The sequence below is a fragment of the Dromaius novaehollandiae genome, chromosome 7, assembly GCF_036370855.1.
Source record: "Dromaius novaehollandiae isolate bDroNov1 chromosome 7, bDroNov1.hap1, whole genome shotgun sequence".
Lineage (NCBI taxonomy): Eukaryota > Metazoa > Chordata > Aves > Casuariiformes > Dromaiidae > Dromaius > Dromaius novaehollandiae.
In genome coordinates this window covers 18,326,447-18,337,977 of record NC_088104.1, presented here as the reverse complement: position 1 = coordinate 18,337,977, position 11,531 = coordinate 18,326,447, and the positions used below count along the sequence as shown (strand labels likewise).

Here is an 11,531-nt window from a genome sequence, read left to right as displayed (position 1 = left end):
GTGCTATGCTGCGTGCCATCCCTCCAAGCTGTGCCTTGTTCCTTTTACCTTTGGTACCACGAGTATTTACTGCGGTTTATGCACAGGAGCACGCGATAACGCAGGGAGCGGCTCCAGCCGTATACAAGACCTTTGGCACGGAGCTGCTGTGGCGGCGGCCCTGCTGTGCCAGGCGTGCCTTGGGATGGGCTGTGGCGTGCTGTGCCCACCCAGCCCCTCGCCCTGGCACGGGCGCCTCAGGGTACACCAGCACAGGCGGCAGCAGAGCAGGGCGGCGGGTTTGGGCAATTCCTGTTCCTATGCTCACGCGCTGCCTCTGAGTACGCTGAGGGGAAGGAGCCAAGGGTGAGGCCAGCTTAGCCCTGTGCGGCTGTGTTGCTGAGAGTCAAGTCCTGGGCCATGGCCCACGTATCCCTCGGCATGTCTTTTACTCACCCCATAAACCCCACGCGTGGGCAGGAGCAGGCAGGGCTGAGCCCAGAGGTTGGTGTGTGTGTGTGTGGAGGGGAGGGAGACAGAGCGCCCTGCTCTCCAAATTAATTTTATTTAATAAAAATAATGAGTGTGGTGCAGGCCTGGGCCAGAGCTCCTCTCTCAGAAGAGTCCTTTTTCCTTCTTGAGGTTCTGCTGTTTCCACAAGGGCAGGGCAGCGAAGGCAGAGCGGGTCATGCCGAAGGCAGCCTGGAAGTCCTGGTCGGAGAGGTGGTCCTGGGGGAGAGACGAGGCTGAGCGAAAGCTGGGGGGGCCCTGAGCACCCCGCCGAGCTCAGGCCTGGCCAGCTGTGCTGTTGCCCCACCCGGCTCACCTCCTTCCTGCTGGGATCCACACCCCGAGGCAGGTCCTCGGCCAAGGTGTTTTGGAGCACATCCAGGGGAAAGGTCTCCAGCTTGCTGGGGATGAGGGGGGTGGTGGCCGTGAAGATTTCTTGCTTGGAAGTGATCTCCTGGCCAGGGGCACAGAGTCAGGGCCTGCCCCACAGAGCCAGCCTCCTGGGCAGGGCCAGCAGCCTGGGGACGGGGGTGCCAGCCTGGCTGCGGGGGTTGGAGGCTGGTATCCCACATGGGGGAGCATGGCCCTGAGCCTCTGGGTCCTGTCTACCGTGGAGGCCAGAGGGCTCCCTTGGCCCCTGCGGTACCTCTCCACGCGCACCCCATGCCCCCTCCCAGACTCCGGCGGCCCCCCGCTCCCCATGCCACTTACTGACGTGAGCTGTCCCAGGCTGCCATCGTCCGCCAGCTCGGCCTTGAGCTCCTCATAGGATTTCCTGTCCTGCAAAGGAGGGGACAAAAGTACTTGGCCCGCCAGCATGGGCAGGACCAGCCTGGCTGCCAAGGATGAAGCAGAACCCTCCACCAGGATGGTGGCTGGGGCCAGAGCTGGGCTCGGTCCCTGTCTGCAAAGGACCCCTCTGTCCCTCCAGCCCCTCCATGACTCACGGTCCACTTGAGAGGGTCCCAGGCCAGGAACCAGCCCGTGAAAGTGGGGGGCTCGTAGCCTTGCTTCACCACGATGATGGGCGTCTGGAGGTCGCGCCCGCTGGGGTGGCTCCGCAGGTACTCCTGCGCCATCACTGCTGCCGCCTCCTTCTCTGACTCGTTGGCGCCTTTGCCCAACCAGAAGAAAACCTGTAACAAGGCCACTGTGTCCCACACCTACATCCCACTGCTGGAAGCATCATTTGGAGCTGGGCCTGGGGCATGCAGGGTCTGTCCCCTAGCAACAGCACTGTGGGCTGGGAAGCCATCCTGGAGCAGGGGGAATGGACAAGGTGGTGCTGGGGGCACAGGAGGGGATTCCAGACTCCAATCCCAGTTCCTCTGGCTGCTGCAGGTCCTACACCCTCTTAGAGATGCCAGTGTGCAGGATCAAAGCTGTCCTTCCCCCCGACCAGCCCACCTGGTCCCAGACATCCAGCAGATAAACATCGTCCTCCTCCAGGTCATCCTGGGTGAAGTCCACGATCTCCGTGGCCAGGAAGGTGCCTGTCTTGTTGGAGCATTCGAAGAGTCGGGGCGGCATGGAGGGAGTCTCTTCCAGCAGCCTAGGGGGTGAGACACCATGGTGAGGAATAGGACTCATCACACTTGACAATTTGAGGCCCATCGCATGCTTGAGAGCGGGCAAGGGCAAGGTGCCCCCAGCCTCCCCCACCACCACAGTACGTCCCTGCCACCCCAGGGACAAGGAGCTGGTACCTCTTGCTATCAGCATACTGGGACTTGCCCCCCAGGGCCACCCAGAACTCAGGAGGCTCCTGTCCCTCCGCCACCACCGGCTTCTCTGCCTTGGAGATGATGTCGGCCACCATCTTGCCCATCTCACGCTCATCCCCACTGCAGCCCTGCAGAGGAAGCACAGCCCGTCCATCGCAGTCCCCATCCACCATCTCCTGCCCCATCTCCCTGTGCCAAGGAGGAGACGGAGATATTTATCTCTGGGGGCCAATGCCTGCCCTGGAGCCCCGTGACAGCGCTGGTGGACGCGGTACTCACCTTCCCATACCAGAGGTAGCAGCACTTGGGGGTCTTGAGCACAAAGACGTCATTGGAGTTGAGGGAGGAGGTGCGGACAGGCACCTCAAAGGCCTTGGTGTTGTACTCATTGGTGCCATGCACTTGGAAGAGGCGAGTGGAGGGCATAGGTGCCGTGTTGCCTGCCCGCGACGTGCCACCCTGGGGACAGCAGGTGGGGGGGGGACAGGGATGGGATGTCACCACCAGTGCTGCAGGCTGAGCCCCAGGTGCCACAGAACCCCCAAGCTATGCCCACTCCCCCTGGCCACCTGGTGCTCACCTCGTACACCACCATCTTGCCCTTGAAGATGGCCATAAGGTGTGCTGGCTCCTTGCCCATGGTCACCCGAACCTGTACTGGCTCGTTGTTGTACTTCTGGTCCAGGATCACAGCTTGGTACGCCGAGGCAGCAATCTCATCCGCACTGGCATGACGGCCCTGGGCAGGGCAGAGGGGAGCTCAGAGCTGACCCCTGCCTCTGTTTCCCTCTTTGGGAAAGAGCTGTGCTGCTGTGCATGGCATGGGGAACACAACGTGGGGGGCAGAGATGTGGTAGTGGTGACGCAGCGATGCCAGCGTTGCCTTTCCCGTAGGGGCCCAGCTTGGAGCACAGCCCCTGGGCCCAGGGAGGTGCCCTGGTGCAGCACCGTCGGCTGTGGGTGAGACTTGGTGGGGGGGAATCCGGCCTGAGGTCTCACCTGCCAGATGTAGATGATGCGGTTCACCTTGGGCCCCACAGAGTAGGTGTACAGGATCAGGTAGCAGTCCCCACCATAGAAATGGCCCAGCCACCGCTTTTCCACGGGCACCAGCTCCTGGTTCTCCACTCGCCATACCTGCAGAGATGGGGATGGCATCACGCTGCTGGCAGGGCTGGGGCATCCCCCAGCCCCACAGAGCTGTGGTCTTCTGGTATCCACCCCACCCCCCCACCCCCCCACCCCCACCCCCCCGCTCAGCCCGATGCCTGTGTACACACCCACGGCACCTGGCCCAGCCTCAGTGCCCACCACCCTACCTCAGCCTCCCCAGATCCATCGTCCACCATCTTCTGCTGGGCGGCCATCTGGGGCTTGGCATGCAGGGTGGTGGCGTCGAACCTCACCTGCTCCACCTTGGCTGCAGGCAAGGGCAGGGGCTGAGCCCAGCACTGGACATGGCCCATGGGGGTCCCCCAGGACCCCCCAGCCCACTCCCTGCTGCAGTTGGGATGCTCTGAGCTCAGTGCTCGGGCATTGCCCAGCTGGGGGCACTCACCCACTTTGCCCACGGTATACGTCTTGCCCAGCCCACTGGTCTGGCTGGGGGTGGTCCAATTTTGGAAGAGCTGCCTGAAGACAGATGATTCGGCCCCGTCGTTCTCCGTCTCCACGGTGGTGCTGGCTGGATAGTTCTTGGCTTTGATGAAGCCCTGGGGGGAGCCAGACCCCACGCATGGGCATGGAGCGCCCGGGGAGCAGGCACTTCAAACCATGGGGGGTTTGGGACCCTCCCCAGCAGGATCCCCAATGCTGGGCACAGTGAGGGCAACCCAGGACTGCACGTTGGGGGTGATGCTCCTGCAGCCCCTCAGGGCTTGCTGGTGTCACCCCCCTCTAACCATCCCCATCACTCACCAGCGCCCTGTTCATTGCCTGCTGCTTCTCCTCCTTGGTGGAGCCTCTTCCTTTCCACACGAAGATCCTGAGCCCCCCTTGATCAAGGATGTAACAGTCCTAGAGGGGAACAACAGCAGCAAAATTAGGACCTAGGGCAGCTTTAACCCTTCGAAAGCCGCTTTGGTGGGTTTTGCTCACCAAAGTGGCTTTCGAAGGGTTAAAGCTGCCAAGGAAACTGGGCATTTCTCCATCCCCAGGATGAATAACACACCTCATGCAGAAGCATGTCTTGAGTCAGGGGTCGAACGGCCACTTCCTGTATGATCAGTTTCCCGCTGGTGTCGGAGACACTGGTGAGGCGAAAGAGGGGAGGGAGGGTTAGGAAAGGGGCAGGGAAACCCCTCTCTGGTCCCCCGGTTGGGGTACCAGAGCTGACCATCCCCCCGCTTCCCCATCCCAGCTTTCCCACAGCCTGGTTCACAGCTCGCTCCGCCTTGGAGCAGGGCCGTATCCAGCCCTGCTCCCAGCACACGCAGCCACAGCAAGGGAGAAGGCGGAGGTCAGATGGGATGGGGCCATGCAGCTTAACCAGGGACATGCCACTGTGTACAAAGGCATCAGTCACACCAGCATGGGCATCTCTGTACCGCCTATTGGGTGCCAACCCCGTCAGCTCTGAGGGCTTCTCTGGCCCCAAGGAACTGTCCCCCCCAAGGTGGCCCTGTCCCCTCACAGGGGCTGCCCATGGGGACAGGACTCATAGGACTCTTTGCTGTGGGGTTCCCGGTATTGTGATATGGCAAAGATGGGTGCTGCAGCACTCTGTGCATGAGCAGATGCCCCCATGGACACCCCCATCCCCACAACTCACTGGTAGAGTTTGAGGGAATTCTTGAGTGCCTGGTCCACAACCTCATCGGGAATGGCTGCCTTGATATCCCTCTTCTCGCCCAGCATGTGTGTGAGGACCTTCATGAGCCCTGGTGAGGCATCTTCATCCTCACCATCCACCACGCCGACCTTGGCACGCCCACCGCGCTCCCGGTCCCGGATGTCCTTGGCCAGGGTCATTGCCTGCATGCGGGGAGAGGATCGTGGGTCAGCCCAGGGCAGGGGGCTGGTCACCAACTTCATTGGGAGGGGACCTACCAGGGGCCAGGGCAACCACGCATCCCTCAGGCCACAGGGTCTGGAGCAGCTGGGCACCCCGGCCGTACCTTCAGCCTCTCGGTGCGGTTGCTCTCGGGGCCGTTCCACTGGATGATGAGCTGGCCCAGGTCAAGCAGGAACACGTCCCCCCGGTTGAAGCTTTCCCAGCTCATCTCCACCTGCGGCAGGAGGGGCAGTTGAAGGCAGGCAGGACTCCTGGTCCCCCGGCTCCACAGCCCCTGCCTGCCCCAGCCCAGAAGGGACAGCCTCTCATGGGTGTCTCCAGGCTGAAGTTCTCCTCCCTGCTCTGAGAGGGGCTTTTCAGGGTGCTCCCATGGGAAGGGCTGGATGGGAAATGCAGCCACCTCTGGGGCAGAGCTGTGTGGCCTTTCCCACTGCATGGCTCTGGCTGAAGGCAGCCGTGTTTAGGGGGCCCTGGCCTTATTCTGACCCCAAAAAGCATCTCTGCTAAAGGGTCATGGCTGTCTGGGAGTTACCATGTGGGTGCTCAGGTGACACCCATCCCATGTGGGCTGCAATCCCGCCGTGGGTGCAAGTGAGCTGTGCCCGGTGTGGACAGGCCTGGACAGGGCTGGGCACCACCCCCCAGCCCCATAACTCACCTCTCCTGCCGCCACGTTCTTCTTGCCCTTCACATGCAGCAGGCGCTGAACGTTGTAGGTGTTTGTCTCCACGTGCTTCATGCCTGAGGCCACTCCACCCTTCTTATAGCTGGGGGTACAGACAAACATAGCATGAGCGCTGGTCACTCGTTCCTGTTCCAGCAGGGTCCCTATCCCCTGGCTGTGCGGGAGGTATTAAGCGACATGCTCAGGGCCTGGCAGTGGGGCAGTGGCAGAGGGGAATGGGTTGTGAACCCAGGCGTCCTCCCACCCACCGGGGCGAGCTGTGGACAGTGTGAGGCCACATCCAGACCCCCCCCCTCCAGCTCCACCCAGCCTCGTTGGGCAGGGCTGTCCCTGGCCCCCAGTGCAGGGCAGGCCCCGGCATGGGGGGCATGCAAGGGCTGGGGGGGGCTGAAGCAAGGGGGCAGGCGAGGATGGCTGCGATGGGGAGCAAGTCCCCTGGGTGGCCGACATACATGAGGCCCTGCTTGAAGTAGGCACGGAAAGTCTCGCTCTCGTGGCCCTGGACCTCGCGGTGCTGCACGGCCACGGTGCCCAGGTGGTCGTCCATCTGCGTGGTGTAGATGGCAGCAGCCCCCTGCTCGTCCTGGCTCGAATCCTGGCCCAGCCAGTAGTGGATGTCGTACGTGAAGCCGTTCCCAGTCTTGCGCGTCTGCAGGCGAGCAGTCCCCTCTGAAAGAGCCTGGGGAGCAGAGCACCCCACAGCCCCGCACCCCTCCGGCCAGGACGCCCCTCCCTGCACCCCCCACAGGGCAGATCCAGCCCTGGCCCCCCCGGCCCTGCCCCGCCGTACCGAGAGCAGGACGTAGCAATCCCCTTCGTAGAAGCTGCCGTAACTTTTGGTGGGCACCGGCACCATCTCCATGTTCTGTGAAAGGAGGAAGCAGGTGAGTCCCAGCACGGGGTGGGGGCAGCTCACAGGGACCCCCGTCCCAGCCCTGCACACCCTTCAGCACCCAGCCCCAAAATCTGGGGAGATTTAACCCCTCGATGCTGCATTAAGGCACCCAAACTGGGTCGCTGAGGACAGGAAGTGGAGATCCCCCTTCCTGCTGCCCCCCAAGACAGCCACGCTCGGAGGCTCCGCTCCCTCTGGGGACGCCCAGGCTCCTGGCGATGGGTGCCCAGCTGGTGCCATGGGGCTGCTTTGAGGCCCCTACTGACAGGACCCCCCCCCGCCCCCACAAAGCGAGCCAGTCATGCCTCTGCCGAGCCCAGCCCCTGTCCACCTCGATTCGCCAGATCTGGAGGCCCGGTGTGGTCTTGTTCAGCGTCTTGCTGACTTTGTTGCTGAGCTCCACCATGGTGAAGGGTGCTGCAGGCAGGGGGGCCTGTCGGGACATGGGCGACAGCCTTGTTAGTGCTAATGACAGGCAGAGTCATGCAGAACCAGGATGGAGGCAGCTCGCCAGGTCAGTGCCCTGCCAGGGCTGCAGCAGGCAGGGGCACAGACCCCTGTACCGGGCCGCCTGGGGTAAGGGCGTCCCTCGGACCCTGAGGCCAGCGCTGTGGGGCATGGAGGTGGGTCTGGCGTCCGGCCGGCCCCAGCTGGCACTGAGCCCACAAGGGGGTCCCAGACTGTGCCAGGGTCCGTGGTGGGCAGGAGTGATGGCGGGTCCCGGAGCCAGGAGACGAGCAGGGTGTCCTCGGCACCCGGGCACAGGGCCAGACTGTGCAGGGGAACCCTGGCGCAGCAGCCACACCCGGGTGACACTGCTCCTCAGCCTGGCCCCACGCGGGGCAACGGGCACAGGGCAGCCTCCTGAGGCACAGAGCCAGCGACGCTCTGGCTTTGGCTGCCTGCAGAGATGCCCGATGCCCCCAAAGATCCCCTCCGCTCCCTGATCCGCAGAGGGATGCCCTGAGCCCCAGGCACCGGGAAGAGAGAGGCAGGCGCTGAGCATCTGACGGTCCCCACCAGTGACAGCCTGCACCTTGCTGGACCGGGTGACCTGCTGGGGACAACAGGGCTGGGGTCCCGCTGCTGCTCATGGCACTGTGCAGGCATGTGTGCACGCTCACACGTGTGCACATCTGCACATGGATGCATTCACACACACACACACACACACGCAAATACGCATGCACATGCAAGCACTCCCTGCGCCAGCACCCTCCACACTGTGCAACCCCCTGCCCCCGGGCCACTGGGGCCCGATCCCATCCCAAACCCCCCTCCATCACCTCCAGGCCCCCAGGCCTCACCGACTGCCTCAGTTTCCCATGTCATGTCAGTAGTCCCTCCCCCGCCCCCGGCATGGGCAGTGTAGCCCCAGGGAGAAGAGCAGCAGTGTCTCGGTGGTGCCCTGAGCCAGCTCTCAGCCCAGGGGCTGCGCAAGGGCCCGTGCCTGGGCGACTCTCGTCGACAAGCAGGCAGCAGAGTCGGGCACCCAGGACTGGGCAAAGAGCTCCGTGTGCCCAGGTGGACGCTAGCCAGCTCAGGGAGAGCGAGCCATGCTGGGGGGAGGAGGTCTTCTCCCCCAGCACGTCCTGCAAAACACTGCCTGTTCCCACGGTGCTGGCCTGGGGATACCCACCTCCCCATCCCCTGGTGCCACAGGCCTGGACCGGGCTTGGGAACACACCTGCACCCAGCCCGCTCCCAAGCCCGGCCTCAGGCTGCCCGGAGTCATGGCAGCTGAGCGCCGTGCCGCCCCCCGCCTGCCCCCAGCCACCCCGGCCCCCAGCCCCTCACCTTCCCTGCAGAGCTGGGCACGAGGCGGGCGTACCTAGGTGAAGTGCTCAGGTGCCAGCGCCGTGGGGAGACCTTTGTTCCCTCCTGTCCCAGCCCGTGTTCACCATATAAGGGCAGGAACGGCCTTGAGTCAAGGTCCCCACGTCCCCCCAGGGCTCCCTGGCACCCAGAGAGCCCCCTTACTCATGGGTTAATTAGCCCTCCCGGTGCTACCGCGGTACATCTCTGCCCCTGGCACCTTTACTGCAGGTTTTCTGTGCCCGGGCCGGTATTGGCCCCCCTTCCTGGGGCTGCTCCCACGCTTGTGGCAGGCACAGCCCGGCAGTGACGGGCTTCTGTGTCATGAGCTCAGACCACCAGCGCTGCAGCGTTGCCCTCCCGGGACGCCCCCTTCTCACCCACGGGGCCCATAGCACATCACCTGCCCAGCGGCGGGACAGTCCCCGGGGCGCACCAGCCCCCAGCCAGGGGCCGTGTCCCTGCTTGCTGCCCAGGAGGTCCATCCCCACTCATAGGGCTCCCTGCAGCCTGGCACAGGCCCACGGCGAGGGGGATGAGGAGGGGACGCTGGGCTGGGATGCAGGGCTCACAGCCAGCCCCTCTCCAGCACAGCAGGGCCCACAGCAAGAGTAAGCACAGCGGCAGGCCCTGCGCTGGCCTCAGCACCGGGTTCGGATCCGGCCAAGAGCTGCTGCGTGCTGCCGGCAGTGCTGGTAAACACCAGTGGTACCTGCCATATGCAACCAGGTGCTGCTGAAGGGCCATAAACCCCCAGTGAGGCCAGCAGGCAGGCGCGGGTGGAGGAGAAGGGACCTGCTGCGCCTCCAAGCGCCAAGCTCAGAGACCATCCCAGGTGGCTGAGAGGTGGGACGGGCCGTGGGGCCATGGGCTGTGGCATGGGTCTGGGACATGGGGCTGTGGGATGGTAAGATGGGGCTTGGAAACATGGGCTGAGGCTGGGGGCTGGCTGAGCTGCCCCACCAGCCTTTGCTGCTCCAAAGCCTCAGCCCAGGACATCCCTCATGGCTGAGGAGGCTCCCACAGCACCGAGGCAATGCTGATGGCCTTGCTGCAGGTGAAGAGAGAGGAGCACTGTGTCTCCCATCGTTCTGCCTCCCAGAGCCGCATCGGGCACCCCACGGACTCACCAAGGGCAGACACGCTGGCAGGACTGAGGATCCTGATGGCCAGGATGGTGGGGTTGTGAGGGACAGAGCAGGGTGTGGGCGAGGAGCTGCTCCCCAGCACCCTGCTCCCCGGAGTGCTCTGAAGGAGCAGTGCGAGGGCTGCATGCTCCCGCTGAGGGGAAGGGGAGGGATGGAGACCCCACTGAACCGCAGCGCATCCCTGCCTGTGAGGTCCCGCAGAGACACAGGACTGTGCAAGCACCAGGATGAAGGTAGTAGGGTGAGACTGGGATGGAGACAGAGATGCTCCTGGACCCTGCAGGGCGGGCCAGGCTTTTATCAGCAGCTGGGAGAAGGGATATCTCCCCGGGGCTGATCAGTGCCTGCAACTGATAACCCTCCAGCCCATCAAATATTTACCCAAGCCAACAGGTGGGAGAATGGGGCTGGATTCACCCTTTTGCCCACAAGTTGGGTTAAAAACCTGTGTTAGGAAGTACTGAGTGGAGGGACCCAGGTATCCAGCTTCCTGTGTGGGTTGTCCCTGCTGCCAGCAGCTGCTTGCTTTCTGTTTCGTTCTGCAGCACCGGGGCTGCCGGGGCCAGGGGGCCCCTGCTGAGCCCCTGTGCAAAATGCAGCCGCTGCTGGGGTGGCGCACCACAGCACCAGGGCTGTGGCAGGGGCACCCCGGGGGGACCTGCTCCATGGTGGCAGCTCCTGGTGTTCGGGAACCCCCTACTGTGGGTGGGCTGGGGTCCCTGGGGGCCCCCAGAGGTGGCACATGGCCTGAAGCTCCCTGCCATGAGGATTCCAGCTCGACCTCGGCTCCCACTGGCTTCACCCGCTGCCTCTTGCCGCTTGTGCAGGCTGCGGAGAGCCACACGGCACAGGGTGACCTGTCCCCATCCTGGCCGCCCTCCCCAGCTCTTTTCCAGCTTGCTCCTCGCATGGGAGCAGGGTTTGAGGGGTGCCTGGGGGCTGCGTACACCTTGGACTGGGCTTTTGCAGCGGCAAACAGGCCCCTGGGCTCACCTGGCCCGTCTTATCGCTCCCCAGCCCTGCAGGATTGCCACAGCCTTATCTTGCCTGCCCTGCTGAGCCAGCAGTCGTGCCACGGCGCCGCGGGCATCCCGCACCCTCGCCCTGGATCTGGCCCTTCTCCAGGCCAGCAGTGGTGAGAGCAGCCTGCCGGTGCCAGGCGGCCGTGGCGCCCAGCTGAGCCCCAAAGTCCCCCCGATTGCCCTTGGGGTTCGGCCGTGGAGAAGAGCTGAGCAGCGCGGCTGTGCCCAGGGCTGTGGAGGTGCAGGATGTGGCCTCCAGCACAGTCCCAGCTTTGTCCCCGGCCCCAAGGGCGCAGCGGGGGGCACAACTGGCTCTGCTGTGGGGTGCCCCACAACCTCTGCCGTCCGTGGGGTTGCCCCTGTTGCTCCCAGCAGCCCAGGGTCCCTCGCTGGTACCCCCGGCCCCCTTCCAGCTCCCACCCAGGGGGCGGCGTGGGGCAAACGGGGCACCAGGGGGAAATGCTGTCCCCTCACTGCATCCCCCCAAAACTGGCTGAGAGCCAGCTGGGGGGGGTGGGGCATGGCTGAGTTTGGGGTGCTGGCACCATGCCCTGGGGCGGGGGCCATGCTCACTGGGGAGGGCAAGCTGGCACCGACAGGGCCGACACCCTGGGAGGACGAGACTGAGGGGATGGAGAAGACGGGGTCTTCAGAGTACCTCCCCTCAGCCCAAATCCTGCCTGCCCCCCACAAGAGGTCCCCAAAGTGGTAGCAGTGGGGGGGCAGCCACAAACAAGGGG

At 64.2% G+C, this 11,531-nt stretch overlaps 1 protein-coding gene across 2 annotated transcripts; it reads right to left on the bottom strand.

The window, feature by feature from the left end:
* Positions 1-528: 528 nt before the first annotated feature.
* Positions 529-8,662, bottom strand: VIL1 (villin 1). 2 transcript variants are annotated; one of them, XM_026123289.2, is made up of 20 exons: positions 8,604-8,662; positions 7,138-7,239; positions 6,702-6,776; positions 6,364-6,560; positions 5,885-5,993; positions 5,330-5,440; positions 4,984-5,186; positions 4,384-4,462; positions 4,131-4,229; positions 3,772-3,925; positions 3,533-3,633; positions 3,213-3,350; positions 2,794-2,952; positions 2,493-2,672; positions 2,196-2,341; positions 1,897-2,041; positions 1,437-1,625; positions 1,201-1,269; positions 806-943; positions 529-708 (listed from the first exon to the last, which is right to left on the bottom strand). In XM_026123289.2, the coding sequence occupies exons 2-20, from the start codon at positions 7,210-7,212 to the stop codon at positions 595-597; spliced, it is 2,481 nt and encodes an 826-aa protein (XP_025979074.2). In that variant the 5' UTR covers positions 7,213-7,239; positions 8,604-8,662; the 3' UTR covers positions 529-594. The 2 variants fall into 2 exon arrangements, with proteins under 2 accessions (XP_025979074.2, XP_064370852.1); XM_064514782.1 differs by lacking the exon at positions 8,604-8,662 and adding an exon at positions 7,827-7,931.
* Between the last annotated feature and the right edge of the window lie 2,869 nt (positions 8,663-11,531).

Coding starts and splice junctions, on each gene's coding strand:
- VIL1 (XM_064514782.1), bottom strand. CDS start 7,916: ATGCCTGCACAGTGCCATGAGCAGCAGCGGGACCCCAGCCCTGTTGTC. Junction 3,926..4,130: donor AGGCAATGAACAGGGCGCTG/GTGAGTGATGGG, acceptor GGCTCCCCCCAG/GGCTTCATCAAAGCCAAGAA. Junction 944..1,200: donor GCCTGGGACAGCTCACGTCA/GTAAGTGGCATG, acceptor GCCCCTGGCCAG/GAGATCACTTCCAAGCAAGA.